At 43.3% G+C, this 16,075-nt stretch overlaps 1 protein-coding gene across 1 annotated transcript in view; it reads left to right on the forward strand.

Annotated features, from left to right (window-relative positions):
- Positions 1-16,075, forward strand: part of LOC119161145 (nose resistant to fluoxetine protein 6-like) — a 195,389-nt gene that overhangs the window by 138,522 nt on the left and 40,792 nt on the right. The window contains exons 8-11 of the mRNA XM_075876715.1: positions 8,937-9,023; positions 9,349-9,517; positions 10,265-10,347; positions 13,424-13,546. Of these exons, the coding sequence (XP_075732830.1) occupies positions 8,937-9,023; positions 9,349-9,517; positions 10,265-10,347; positions 13,424-13,546 (462 nt within the window). The remainder of the gene's footprint in view (positions 1-8,936; positions 9,024-9,348; positions 9,518-10,264; positions 10,348-13,423; positions 13,547-16,075) is intronic.

Raw genomic sequence — 16,075 nt, forward strand, 5'->3', positions numbered from 1 at the left:
TGAGTTGATCACGTCAGGCGGGCTAGATCGCTGGCCTTGACACGTATTGCCTTTATTGACGTTCGATGTAGACTCCCAGGCGTAACAATACATACATACATACATACATACATACATACATACATACATACATACATACATTTTTACATTTTTTACATTTTATTGAGGTTGTTATGACCACATTTCAAGAAATGCACAACACTGATTAGACCCATAGCCATAGGCTAGTAAGGGGTCTAACGAGAGAAAGTATACAAGCAGAATACAATTTGTGTATAAGAAAAAAATCAAAACATCAAAACACGTTGATTTTTCAACAAACGAATAAAAATACAAGAAGATACACATTGTTGCACTTTGTTCATAAATAATGAAATAATCAAGTATAGACAAAACATCAAACTATGTGTAAGGCTTAGTACATGGTCGTTACTATTGATCTACATGTAGCAAATATTTTATTTTTATATATACATATATATTTATATAATTTTTATACATACATACATGCATACATACATACATACATACATACATACATACATACATACATACATACATACATACATACGTCCCGCCGTGGTGGTCTAGTGGCTAAGGTACTCGGCTGCTAACCCGCAGGTCGCAGGTTCGCATCCAGGCTGCAGCGGCTTCATTTCCGATGGAGGCGGAAATGTTGTAGGGTCGTGTCCTCAGATTTGGGTGCAGGTTAAAGAACCCCAGGTGGTCGAAATTTCCGGAGCCCTCCACTACGGCATCTCTTATAATCATATGGTTGTTTTGGGACGTTCAACCCCACATATTAATCAATTACATACATACATACATACATACATACAGACAGACAGATAGACATACATACATACATACATACATACATACATACATACATACATACATACATACATACATACATACATACATACATACATACATACATACATACATACGTCCCGCCGTGGTGGTCTAGTGGCTAAGGTACTCGGCTGCTAACCCGCAGGTCGCAGGTTCGCATCCAGGCTGCAGCGGCTTCATTTCCGATGGAGGCGGAAATGTTGTAGGGTCGTGTCCTCAGATTTGGGTGCAGGTTAAAGAACCCCAGGTGGTCGAAATTTCCGGAGCCCTCCACTACGGCGTCTCTTATAATCATATGGTGGTTTTGGGACGTTCAACCCCACATATTAATCAATTACATACATACATACATACATACAGACAGACAGACAGATAGACATACATACATACATACATACATACATACATACATACATACATACATACATACATACATACATACATACATACATACATACATACATACATACATACATACATAGACTGAGGTGCGAACATTAAGATGAATGGCTCTGAAATAACTATTCTATTACACTCATTTTGATTATGCAGAAAGGAACTTACGAGATAATTCTCCCAGCACTGTTATGTCTGATCTCTGTGTTTCTCGAACCTTCTTGAAAAAACTTGATGAGTAGTTTCTGCTGCTGCAAAGTGAGAAGCAGTTTTTATAAGAAACACTGGAAGAAAGCCTAGACAATATCATGTTAAAGAAATGGGCTGTGTATCCCAATTTGGTACATGTGTGCAATAATAATTTGTTTATTTAAAGAGCTCGGCTCATTTACAATACAGTAACAAAGCATGTTAGGATACTTGGGCTGAAAAGTCGGCAGAGCGCAAAAGAATTCTAGACAATACATGAATATTAAATTCTAAGCTATTAAGCTCTTTGGTGCAAACAATAATTATATTGACACCCATAGACCCAATTTCGTTTCCCTAAAACACTTCTCAAAAAGTGTTCGAAGTTTGCAGACAAGCACAGTTACCATACAGCTGTGTGTCAGTCTGCTTGAAAAAAAAATCTGTTCACTGGTGAGCAAAGACAGTACACTAAGCATGTGAGGTGACGCTCCAGTGCACTGCATATATGTGTTGCTGCTCGCTTCAACTGCAATGTTGCTCAGCACAGACACACACACACACACACACACACACACACACACACACACACACATATATATATATATATATATATATATATATATATATATATGTATGTATATATATATATATATAAACACAACTAATACTATGTCACTACAAAGTAATTATGCTTCATTTGCAAGAAACAGGGACCACATTAGAAGAACATAACATTTACCTTCACAAGGTAAAAAAAAATGTAAATACAAGTTGATAGGTTCACAGCTTATCTGAGAATAATAATAACGGTTACAAAAACATCGTTACTTCCACTAACAAAGTATTTCAAGTTGTCACCTTCAAGAATAGAGTATACCAGTACCCTTGTAGCGCTAAACAGTGGTACACGCACTTTGAAAAAGACAGATACAATGCTATAGCTATATATAAATTAAAATAAATACTTTTATTTCTAATATGAGGAAAGATGCATAGATGATAAGTCATTTGCAAAGTACACAACTACATTATGAACAAACCTATTTGACCAAAGACTATATTAAAAAAAGTTACACTTACACAGTAGAAACAGAGAAGTAGAGTTTTTAGGATGGACAGGCATTGGCATAATCCTACACAAGTTCTAAAATCTTGTGTTAGATACACTAGGAGTAGTGATGATCATTTTCCGTCCAAATAAAATAATTCACATAGAAGCACTTCCCAGATCTTATACACACAAGGCATCATTGGTGAAATACAAATGAGTGTACACTGATTATTATATCTACTAAGTAAAAGATTATCGCATCCATGGTTTCTTCTTGTACTACAAAGAATGCAAACACAGTTACCATTGCCGACCACGGATGCTGTGATTTATGGCAGTGAAATGCAGAGAAACGCCGGCACTTTGATTAACATGCATGTTAGAAACTTCAACTCAGGTCCACTAACACTATCGCAGCATTTGAATTAGTGTCATAGTTTGGTATCTTCTATGCAACACTTAAATAATTTGGAATGCAAGCAAATGAACTGCTGAATAATGCACTGTTAAGAAGTTACACTGCAGCTGCACAGGATGTTACTAAGTAAGCAATTCAAACTGCTCCTGACAATACAATGTGCTTTTTTCTACTGTCATGAACTTTGAGCAGGAGAACAGTCCCTGGCAGCCCGTTTCTACTTATCTGTCTTCTGTGCTTTGTTCTTGATGCACTGTACATGACTATGGAGCACCGGATCCCTTGTTACTGCTGCAACTTGCAAAAATACAGATCATCGTTGCAACCATGCGACATGCAAGAGTGTACAAGTGTGAAATATTTGCTCATATTTACAGATGTATTTTCAAAAGCCGATGACAAGTATGCAGAAATAATAGAAAGAAACGAAGAATAAACACGCACACACACAAACAGTGAAGACTGAAAATATATTTCATTTTGGTACAAAGCTAAACTACAATGTTAGAGATGAAGGCATAAAACTTCTGCCAGGCATAATAAGCCAACAAAGTTTCTTCTATTTCGACTAGATGCCAGAACCAGACCACAAATAAGTTCAATAGGAAACATAAGTTAGACTGCGTTACAAGACAACAGCTATGTACATAACTTCAAGGCTATATAACATAGCCAGCTTACCATACAGCATATAGGAGCAAATGGGCAGTCTAGAAGAGAAAAACTCTTGTAGATTATGAGTGTGCTTGTAGCTCACATCTATTATTTCAAACAAAGAAAACCTTTGAAAAATGCACTTCATCAGGGAAAATAATCATATGCAACAAACACAAAGGGATTCAACTGGTGCCACCAACACTCACCATTATTATTGATATAAATGTCTTGCCGGATCGATATGCTGTGTCCTGCACAGAACACTAAAGAAGCACTCCATGACTTGGCTTGCATGTGTGCTGGCTGCACCGCACTGCTGGTGAAGTAGGCTAGGCACAGACAGGGAGATGAGGAGACATGGCTTTGAGGCACACAGAGCATCACCTTTAGAGATCAACAATGCATGATTAGGTCACATATAATTTGTAGAAAAAAAATATATCACTATGCCATCGTGGCCAACACGTTCGGCTGAAACACAGCCTGCCACAGCGCTTAGAGACAAAATGGTATATCAATGAAAAGATGCAGTTACTGACCCTATATCGTCTTAGGCTTGCTCAATAGGTCTTTCTCCTTGCAAGTTGTGAACAGCCAGGTGATTTTCTCCCACTTGCTATTTTCTTCCAGAGCACTTGATTCACAGAGTGAGTCACAAGCTCGAGAACTCAATGAGGAATCAAAGTATTTGTGCTCGTTCAAAAGCACGAGCTTTTGAGCCTCAGATGATTGGAGTTTCATTTATAAGCTGCAGGCTTTCAACTTTTAACATTCTCAATTATCTCACAATTTAGTTCTATTATTGTTCAATGAGCATTATGTGTGAGAATAATATACAATGCGAGCAACCATGCTTCGGCTTTCAATTTGTGCGCAGTAAGTGGTGTTTACTTAATCATATGTTAAAAAACTAACCTTGCCACCAGCAGTTAGGCATTTTTGTGCCCTCGAAGTTCTCAAGCAGATCAATGTCTTTCCAGATGAGGCTGCCATGCATGCTTCCAGGCCACTTCCAGGTCTACTGAATAATAACAGTTCCAGCAGCAACATAGACTTGCACATTTATGGAGCACGTGTTTGGCCTATTTTTGTACAAGTGCTCCAAGTCATGATGAGGCTTGATGTGCCAGTGCGTGCAACCAATGCATCACAGGACCTTAATAAACTAAAGTCTGAGATCTGTGATGAGCCAAAAACGAGATATATAAAAACAGTCATTGAAAGTACTCACTTCTATTGCTTATTTGACGAAGATATCACTTTGTCAAAGTGATAAAATCTGCTTTAATCACTTAGAAGCAAACTGAAGCCTCATGTAAAATTTACGTACTGCAATATATATGTTCTAGTGAGGTATAGTGCTACCACAGTGGTAATCGTCTATAGAACTAATTTTTCAAAATAACATGAATTCCTCAAGTGCAACCTGGTTCCTGTAAAATAAATTCACATTAACTTCACAACTCTAAATTGTGGTAAATAGACAGGCCCATCCTAATAATCAAACAAGAGCTTACTTATATCAAATCACAAAAAAACTGCTGCTGTATTTGCCTGCCTTTCCATAACATGTTTATGTATATAACAGTAGTAGTAAATTTTTCATGCTTGAACTTAACATAGAGAAACATTACATCTGCTGGGCTTAGAAACTTGCACACTCTATAGTACTGCGCGAATAGCAACAAATTTAGTTCTGCAAGGTCAACTCACCGATGGCAGCATTTAGTAGCCGTCAGTGTCATCAAGAACCGAGTGTGCTCTAGGGCCTACAGGCAAAAAACATCTTCAGCCTGTAAGCTGCTGATGACAGCAATGAAAGGCTGATTAGGCGTGCACGTTCATCGATGTAGTGTAAAAACTGGCCATGACAGGCTGTTTTAAAGGCTCCAGTGCCGTGCAAAACGATGGCCAGACGAACTCGAAAACCTGTAGTAAGCCGGTACTGGCCTACAACTTCTTCCAAAGCAAGGTACCGGTGCAATCTTTGCTCTTTCTGTGGACCGGAAGGAAGCTTGCGTTCATGGGCTCTCACTGGCACAGAGAACTCTCAGGTTCTCACCGAAGAACAGTCTAGGTGCGCTGTCAAAGTAACACGTCCACAACAGAATGTATACATATATATAGCATCTCGCAGCTTCAGTTCGTCACAACACCGCGCTCGGACTATAGTAATCACAAAAACGAGAAAGGACGAGTTAGCAAACAAAAACTCCAAGCCCCACCGCCGCAACTTCGCAGGGCAAAACAGTTTTCAGAGCTGTCTTTCAACTTTTGGTCACACGAGCACAGCCCTTAACAAGTCTTGGAAACGTCAACACAACACCACTGTTCACAACGAACACTCCCGAACACTAGACTGCTTACAAGGAAATAGAAGCGTACGGGCTAACCAGTAGCGAAGCCAGAACCGAACACAGCGCGTAGTTCATGCGTTTTCCATACGTACTTGGGGTCACTCAAGATGATTGATTTGTGGGGTTTAACGTCCCAAAACCACTATATGATTATGAGAGACGCCGTAGTGGAGGGCTCCGGAAATTTAGACCACCTGGGGTTCTTTAACGTGCACCCAAATCTGAGCACACGGGCCTACAACATTTCCGCCTCCATCGGAAATGCAGCCGCCGCAGCCGGGATACGAACCCGCGCCCTGCGGGTCAGCAGCCGAGTACCTTAGCCACTAGACCACCGCGGCGGGGCAGGGTCACTCAAGTAACGTGCCAAAATGCTGTCAATCCGAAATGTCGCACAGCACCCAACGGAGAGACTGGAAAGTAAAGTGAACCAACAGTTACCGGCACACAAACACACATTGCAGGCTTCTCGAGTGCTAGTTGCCGTTCATCACCCCGCCGCGGTGGTCTAGTAGCTAAGGTACTCGGCTGCTGACCCGCAGGTCACGGGTTCGTATCCCGGCTGTGGCGGCTGCATTTCCGATGGAGGTGGAAATGTTGTAGGCCCGTGTGCTCAGATTTGAGTGCACGTTAAAGAACACCATGTGGTCGAAATTTCCGGAGCCCTCTACTGCGGCGTCTCTCATAATTATATGGTGGTTTTGGGACGGTAAACCCCACAAATCAATCAATTTCCGTTGATAAGTCGGTGCCGATCCCCGCTTGATAAACACACCAACTCACAGGCTTCACTGCGCTTCGCTGTACTTCATGACACCGCCACCACTCTCCACACTGCTTACACGCACCGAAAGAGCAGCCGTAATCACAACGCATCCGGTCGAGCGCTGAAGTAACTCATGCGAGAAGCGTTTCTTAAAATCAGCAGCAACATACCTACACTGTTTACGACGCTATGTTGTTTTCGAGTACTGCGCAGCACGTAAGGACGTAAGTAAGCTCGTAAAAAAAAAAAAAACAGTTGCGCATTTTTCTCGACGAGACGAAACTTGCTCTTATGTGTGAGGGGAACGTTTGACGAACACGACAGTGGTTCTTGATGAAAGAAGTGTTTTGTCAACGTCATTGAATGAGCTGATGTTGAAAGCATTCCTTCACAACCAATTACAAGCAGCGCCTGACGGACAAGCCATTATCTGCTCGCGTTTGTCGTCTGCCTTGACCAGATCATGGGACGGGGGTTTCGCCTTCGCAACAGAATTATTCCCAGGCCAAGTGGTCGGTGCGTCACACAAAACACATGTCAGTGGCTCGTTCTACCTTTGAAGGATAGTCGTGTGCCAAGTTAATCAGCTGGTAATAGTCGCAAGGACGAACTAAGCCAAGGTTTGCTCCAGAGTAGTGAGAGTTTGCATATTTTTGGTGCCAATTAACATTACTAGGGTCATTTTATCCTGACTGATTGCCATATTATCATAGTCCATCATAATGGTTTCGGAACAGTGAAGGTAGAAACGCTTGATTTGTTCGCTGTTCTATGCGTTATCACGCACCCTCCTAATGCGCTTAGGTTTACAATGTACGCGCCCGTTCCAGATAATGCCGAAGTGTAACGACACCTGTATTTCATAGATCATGCCCGTTGGACAGTTAGAGCCAATCGAAGTACACTAGAGCACAACCACAGAATAGACTTTATGAACCGCTAACTGAAAAGTTCCGCTCAATTTTATTTCGAACTGTGTGCAAGGATTGTGCCCCCTATTAACCTCTTTGGTGGTAATTTTTACCAATGAGGCAAGGTTATCAAGTTGTACTTTTAATTGGATGAGGTGGCGCGCACCACAACAACATAACAAATAAAGTTGATCAGATGCCGTGCCACATTGGCTTTCATGCAACCACAAGTCTTTACATGCACAATTTTACGCTACTGACACTCAATAAAATTCTTCAACTACTGCGACTCCGAACTCATTGGTCGATGGTGGTTGTCAATACGGTGCACTGCGTACTAAACAAACAACACACGAAGCTCAAAGCGCCGAAATAAATGAAAACGCCCCAGCCGTCATCAGGTTGATTGATATGTGGGGTTCAACGTCTCAAAACCACCATATGATTATGAGAGACGCCGTAGTGGAGGGCTCCGGAAATTTCCACCACCTGGGGTTTTTCACCGTGCACCCACATCTGAGCACACGGGCACACAACAGTTCCGCCTCTATCGGAAATGCAGCCGCCGCTGCCGGGATTTGAACCCGCGACGTGCGGGTCAGCAGCCGAGTATCTTAGCCCATAGACCACCGCGGCGGGGCACCCGTCATCAGACAGCACTACATGTGCGTGAATCACCTAAAAACGAGCCAGGGCACCAAAGTATACCGCCGCTAAAGCAGATTATAACTCGTCACATTGTTCCTAAGAGTAGTCCGCACCACTCTAAGGATTTTTTCTCAGCCATGCTTTTCTTACGCAAAATTTTGCTTCGTCAATTCACTTGCGAGCACTTTTCAGTGACGTAAGCAAATATAGCAACTGTATCACCATCGCTGACATGTACGTCAGCAGTAGCAGCGCGCTTTATTGCAGTCGCCAAAACGACTTTTTTTTTTTGCTTCGTGCATCGACTTACGCGACAAACTTTCTCTTGCGCGAAAATGTGCTCGTAAGTTATTTTATGAATCCAGCCCCAGTACTATACTTTTCACCCGCATCTAAGTTACTAAATCATTTAGCATATATGACTATCTACTCCATCACTAGTGTATGAGGTTATGGTAAATATAGATTTTTTTCATATAACTGGCATACGGCGCCAAATATCCACTATGAAACATCGGAGTTTTCACGCCCTGGTATGATGAGCCCCGGATTCTACTTTAGTGCATGTCGTTCCAACAGGTGACATTTATGATGTGCAAAGTTCCTGTGTAATTTTTTTTCTGTTACACTTGAAGCTTCCATTCAGCAACAACGGTACAGTAACGTTTGGTGCTTTTTGTTCCAGTGGTTTTCTGCTGTACCACAGCCTTAATAACCAAAAAAGGAATCGAATCATCGGAGTAGTCATCATGCTCATCAGAAGAATAATTCGGTAAGCTGGGCCAAAGAGCGGCACTTATATATTCCTACTCAGTAATAAATCATTATATCTGGCATATTGTATATATATATATAAATTAAGACTAAAAAGTACAATTTGCTTCACTAAATTTAGTGTCAACTTCGCACCATGAACCTTTACTTTTACACGTAAAGCTTTCATTCACTTTGGTTTGTTTAAAAATTCTCATAAGGTGTTACAAATGCCTCAATTATTGGACCATTGTAAGGGTGAATTATTACAAATTCAACCCAAGAATGCCTTTGGGTCAATTGCCTGAAGATTTTTAACAGTAATTTTTCTCTTTTGTTTGCAGAACTACTATTCCAGTATTTTTTATGATCATGTGCATATACCTACTGCCACTGATGGTATCGGGGCCCAACTCCAAGGAATTTTACAACAGGTTTTACACTGAAGTGCACGATCAATGGTGGAGCTTGCTTCTGCAGATTCGGAATTGGAGAACAGAAGACTATCAAACAGTAAGCCCGCTGCTCTCAAGCCCACATTAAGACAGCGACCACATGACAAGTGCTGATAATTTGGAAGGAATATGAAGGCATATATGTAAAAACATGCGATTTCTTGAAGTGATTTGACATAAAAAACATCGCTCAACTGCCAAAAATAAGCATGTACAGCTCCCTTGCTCAATGGAATTGAGCACGCTCAATTTGTGCCCAAAGATGCAGTGGTGCACGGACTGGTTGGTGTGCTGGGTGTCAAAATAAAATGTGAAGCGTCAGGATAGAATATAACGAGGCAGCTTAAATAAAATCGCATCAACACACGTGGTCATATTTCGTAATTTGTGAATTAACACATTTAGCCAAAATACTTTGCCAAAGTCAAACTGTCGTGGTGAAATTTAGAATAATTCAGCTTTGTAGAGTCCCACTCTTTCTTTGGTGGCGTGACAGTAGAAGTTCTTTCAACTTGTGGGAGGGTTTGTCTGTGAACGTGCTCCAGTGGGATCCAAATAATATAACTTTAGAAGTGTAATTAGGTCTGACATTGTTTTCCTTATATATAAATTTTTCCTACCACCTATCTCGGTTGCATAGTCGTGAAACGCAGGCATGGCTAAAAACTAATGCGACAATCGCTATGACAAAGCTGAATAAATAAGTCTAAAACTGTGTTTATAAAATACGAACTTTATTCTGCGTTTTAAGGATCAAAGCGATTATGTCAGACCTGTGAACTTTGTCTGCTCTTTATCTTTGCAGGCTCCGATGATCCAATTGTGGTACCTTTCCGCGGACTACCAGCTGTTTGTTGTCGCCGTGCTCGTAATTCAGGCATTCGGGACGTAAGTATTCATTGCAACATGCTCACTTGATGTGAGGAAAATACCAGGAGTTTTATGATTTTTTGAAAACTTTGGTGCTAGAAGGCACGTGAGAACCACTTGTGCAAACAAGTTAAGCGGCCAGCGGGACAGAAAGTTAGATGATAATTATCGCTATCAGCAGCTCAACTAACTAAAATGTAATAATTAGCTTTTTACTTGCTGTGGTAAGTTCGCATGTCTATATTGGAAAAAAAATTGTAGACAATGGTGTTTGTGCACAGTTTAAGTTAGAAGATTTTTTCCAGTATGCCTGTGCTGCGATGTATCCACCTCTAAAGTAGAATTGTCATTCGCATGATAACGCATGCAAGATGTTGACGTTCAGCATGAAGCCCCTCCCTAAAGTGACGCATCTGTTGTGTGCGTTGTTTAGTGTGTGAAGAAGGTGGAAGCGTAGACATAGGTGATAACAGTTAGCCTTGGCCTCTCGGCCGTCGAAATAAAAAAAAGAACCCTTGCAACTAGAGTAGCAACACGCAACTGCAGAGCCTCTGGTGATTGTGGCAGACACCATGTGGAGGTAATGGGGCGAGCAAAAAATCTGGATGCCAGTGCGCGTGCGAAAGAAGTGTGTGTAGTTGTTGCCAAGATTACGCGAATAGCGTGACTGTTGATGTCCGTGTACTGTAACTTTTATTAAAATCAAGAGCAACAACTCCACCAATAACACCTGAAACAGCTTTATCCTCGCTAACGCATACTTCCTGCTGCTACATAGGCTTATTTCGGTCATGCACAAATATGATCGAAATTCTTCAACTCTCTAACGTCAATGCCGCAAAAAGTTTTCAAAAGGCCAGCTATCAGCAGCAACGCAGAGTATGAACCACTCCCGCGTCACCTCGATGACTAGGCGCACTACTTATGCAGGAATACTCGCACAGGCAGATGTCCAGCAGATGTTCTGTCCTTTATGTCATTACCATTGCCGGGCTCTCTTACCTAAACTCTATCTTTAACCTAGGCCGTAAGTAAAAGTTGAGCGGAGAAAGGTCCAAGAAATCTTGGTGGCCGAAACATTGATCCTGCGCGCCCATATCCACTGTTGTGGAAAACGCCTGTCCAACCAGTTTATTGCCCTGGTAAATGGATGTGATGGCTCGTAGGCGTGCTGAAACCATAGCTGGCGCAGGGCATTCAGGGAAACACTGCAGAGAATATCATCAGTGACAACACTGAATAATTCTTCTGTGTACAACTTTTTCCACTCAAGTTGTCCTCAAAAAAGTGAGGTTCAATTATCCTGTCCCCGAGTATGCCCCACCACACATTCACACTCCAGCGAACGCTATTGTTGTGTAGCCCTAGCCAGTGTGGGTTTTCTTGTCGCCGATGATGAGTGTTGTAAAAATCAACACTTTCATTTCGGCAAAACCGAGCTTCATCAGTGCAAATTATTCTGTGCAAAAAGTCATTTCATTTATCAGTTTTAATGATGCTGCAACTGCAGAAGTCTACTCGCTTTTCCAAATCCGCCCTATTTAGGTCCTGATGAAGGTAAACGTGATATGAACAGACCTTCTGATTTTTTGAAATATTTCTGGCTGTTCCCACGCTGCCACCACACTGATCGGTAATCTGTCGAATGTAGAGCTCTGCATCAAGGTTACGCAAGCGAAAACATCGATTTCAAAGTATTTGTCGACGATTGTCGGAGTGGGCCGTCTTAGAAGGTGGGCAGAGCCTGTTGTGTTAAGCGCCAAAATAGTTTTAGGAAAGTGGGCCTTGTTGGTGAGTGGCAAGCCGCGTAAAGCTTCATTGTTAACGAAGCGTTGCCATTCATTTCAGCCGTTACAAGCACCACGTGTACATTTTTGTTAGGATACCTCACGCCAGAAGCAGCCATATTAGCTCGAAAGCACTCCACTTAGATTTGCTTAGTAGACCTTCATAGCAGAGACACTGAGCTACCAGAGGCACCCTAGTACAAGACGGTCAAGCTAACGCGTTAACAAGAAGCTGACTCCATGTGATATAAAGTCATAAAAATGGTCTTTTGTTATCGCGTTCATCGGGATCATGCGTCATGCTCATGGCGCACCGCGCTGTCACACTTTTATTTCGGCGGCCGAGAGGGCAAAGGAAATTCTTTCCGTGTATGCGTACGCTTCCACCCTTTTCACACACTAAACACCACACGCAACAGATGCGTCCTTTAAGGGAGGAGCTTTGCAGTGACACTCACTCTCTTGCATATGTGATCATGCGAAAGGCAGTTAAACTTTGGAGCTGCATATTTCGAAGCACAGGTCTACTAGAAATAAATCTTTCAAATTAAACTGTGTACAAACGCATCTGCCTACATTTTTTTCAATATAAACGTGCCAACTTACCGTAGCCAGTAAAAAGTTAATAATTAATTTTTAGTTATTTGGGCCACTGAAAGCGATAATCATCACCTAACTATCTGTCCCATTAGCCGCTTAACTTATTCGCACTAGTGGTTCTCACGCACCTTCGAGCGCCTAGTTCTTAGAAAATCATAAAGCTTAACTTCGAACACCTGGCATATTAGCATTGCCTTTATGACTGACAGATGAAGCTTCCAAGAAAGATGCAGCTGAGTAGGTACTTAGAACGCATTCTTCATTAAAGCGTAATCTGTCACCCCAAATTTAACCCTGTATCGTGTTGGATAGTCAAGCAGTCGACAAAGAGTAGTCACTGCATTTTCCTTCTTTGTCGGCTATATTGGTACGCAATTTTTTTTGCGATGTGACTTGTTAGGATGATGATAACTTATAATATATATCGGCTGTTCATGTTGTCGGTTCTCAAACATGCTAACGTAACCTAAATCTAGCCTGGGCACAGGAGAGACAAGCAAACATGTGCGTGCGCGCACGTGTGCTTGTCTCACTTATTCGATGCGATCAGACTAATTTATTCATTGATGACCGTCTTATCTGATGAGATTTGTGCGTGCACGAGCATGTGCGAATGCATGATCATTCATGTGCGCCCGCTATCGCTTCACTCCTCCTGTATACCTTGCTACCAAGCTCAACAGAAAACTGAAATTATCTCTGTGCAGGAAAAAACGTTTGGTAGCTTTCGTCTTCACGGCGCTTTCACTGATCACTTGCGGTGTTTCTGCGTGGCAGATGTACGGAACAAACATGTTGCCTTTAATTATTCCGTGGTACAGTTCTTACAGGTAAGTAAAAAAATTATTTGTTCAATTGTTGTTGGGTTTCAACATATGTAAACCTAGATATGATTAATACTAGCGCCGTAGTGGAGGACTTCAGAAATTTAGACCAATAGGTGTTTTTTGACGGGCACCTAAATGAATGCAACCAGGCCTCAAGCATTTTCGCATGGACGGAAAATGCGGCCGCAACGGCCGTGATTTCCTCCTGCAACCTTCGTGTTAGCAGTCACGCACTATATCCACTATATTACCGTGCCGGTTAAAGCAAAGTAAATTTGTGCGATACATAAAATCAGTTAGATGTCAGCTCTGTGGTAACATAGCGCTGCTACTACAATAAAAAAATTACGAAAAAGCTGAGCAGGTCCCATGAAAACGTGGAAATCGGTGAAGCTTTTAACGCGATAGCGTGAAAGAGCTGGTTTCACAGGAACACTGGTGTTAGGGGCGCCGGCTGCTTTATTTGTGCGAAAAAAAATCCGCGTGCTCATGAACAATAATTTAAGGTAGATACAAACAAAAAATACTAGAAACAGGGGTTCTAGTGAGAATGGAAAGTCGAACCTGTGACCTCACGCTGCAGGATACTACCTTCTTAGCCACTCGGCCACCACGCCTACAAACGGCGAGCTGTTTATACACATCATTAGGCATTGGTGGTACGCACATCTTGAAGCTTCTTCAGAAGCTTCACAGGATCCTAAAAGAGAACTTTTATGGAAAGTGAGAATAAAACATATCCTATGAAAGAACATAGCCCCGAAGGGAACCCTGATGGAATGCGAAGCAGCAGCGGGGCGCATGGCGTCGACCCGGTGGAGATGAGCGTCGACACAGGCGCTGGAAAAACGGTGCGAAGTGAGACACGGTGCAGCGTTTACTCGAGTAAACGTTTGTTTGAAACGCAGAGACACGGGAAGCTGGACACGTTCAAAACGCTAGCGCTTGGCTTCTTTTTCTCGCGCCTCATCGTTGTTATCCGCACGTGATCGGTGGTCTAAACGCGCACCTCGTCGGCGTTTCTGGTCTTCCAGCGTAGATGCTTGCGTTCGTCTTCCCTGGCTCACGTCTTGTCGGTGTTGACGTTGCCGTTCGAGAACGCGATCAGCTTCGCTAACTCTCAAAACGCCTGCGACAACCGCGAAAGGTATGCGCATCATAGCGGGAAGTGTGTCGGGACGGCGTCCCGCCCGTCGGCTCGATCGCGCTCGAAGCATCGGCACGCTGTCTGCATTGTCTACATAAACTACCCGCCGCCTCGCGGCTTCTCGCCAACAGAATAAGAAAGATGGCGTGGGTTTGATGGTAGCCTTAGATGTTCTTTGAGAAAAAAATAATCAATATTGGTGCCGCTACTGTCTCTCCCTATGGATGACACCTCGACAGAACACACAGATGATAGAAGAATGTGAATGAAAGGACCAGAAGAAAAAAGGTAAGGGTAGTGGGAAAAAAGCATTCGATCCGCCCCACGTACGCGCGCAAGAATGCCCGCGCACCACGCGCGGTCTACCGAGAAGACCACCGAGAAAGTCGAAATTAGAATGATGCGCACGTTCACTACGGGCAAGAGGAAGAAAGGGGCCCTCCGAACTCACGGTGTTAGTCTGGCGAGCCCCGTTGGTAGCACCACTTCAGAGGCTAATCCGTAGGCTTGAGGGCATCGTAGGCAAGCAAAGCTACGGCACACAAGCCGTGCGATGGCGAATTCCCTAGTCGTAAGCATCGCACGAATTGCTTCAGCAAGTCCAGCTAGTACTGCGTCCTTCGGGTCGACGGCTGGAGCCAGGCTGTAGCCAATCGAGGGAGACAGGGTCGTCACAATGATAGGCGCACTCGTGGGCGGGCGGGGGTGAGAAACCGACATCGGTCGGCCCCCGCAGGACAGGGTCGCGAAAGGAGAAATTTTTCACGACCGGCGCACTGCCACGATTGTAGTTGGTGTTGAGAGAGAGTTGTTGGTGTTGAAAGCGGCCCCGGCTTTCTCTAACGCTTGGCGACACGTCACGGGGCCATCCCCAATATCAATGATGACGGCGGCTTTGCGTTGAATCTGCCAGAATGGGCAGCGTGGCTTGTCTGAGTGGTTTCCGCAACAGTTAATGTAGCGTGCGGACGTCGTGGAGCGCGTTCCCTCGTGATGCCTGCCACCGCAACGAAGGCAGCGCTTGTCCCGCGAGCAGGTCACCGTGGCATGGCTGAAGCGACCACAGCAGGAGCACTGAAGAGATCGTGGCTGCCGAGGGCGCACCAGCCTCTTGAGCTTGTACAGAAAAATTTCCGGTGGAGTGGTGGTGCCCTGAAAAGTGAGCGTGAGACTGCCGTTTTGGCGCAGACGGGAAACGACAGGGACAGCAGAGACCAGATTGCTCATGATGTCATCCATAACGAGGTTTGCATAGACGCTGAAGATGGTTCCGACGCTGGTATTATCCACAACAAGTTTTCCTCTGACGTAGATCTCGCATTCGGCTGACCTGGAGAAGAGGGGCTGGGGTTGGCAAAGGGTTGAATGTGCGCTCCAACGATGTT

Source organism: Rhipicephalus microplus, chromosome X (assembly GCF_043290135.1).
Source record: "Rhipicephalus microplus isolate Deutch F79 chromosome X, USDA_Rmic, whole genome shotgun sequence".
Lineage (NCBI taxonomy): Eukaryota > Metazoa > Arthropoda > Arachnida > Ixodida > Ixodidae > Rhipicephalus > Rhipicephalus microplus.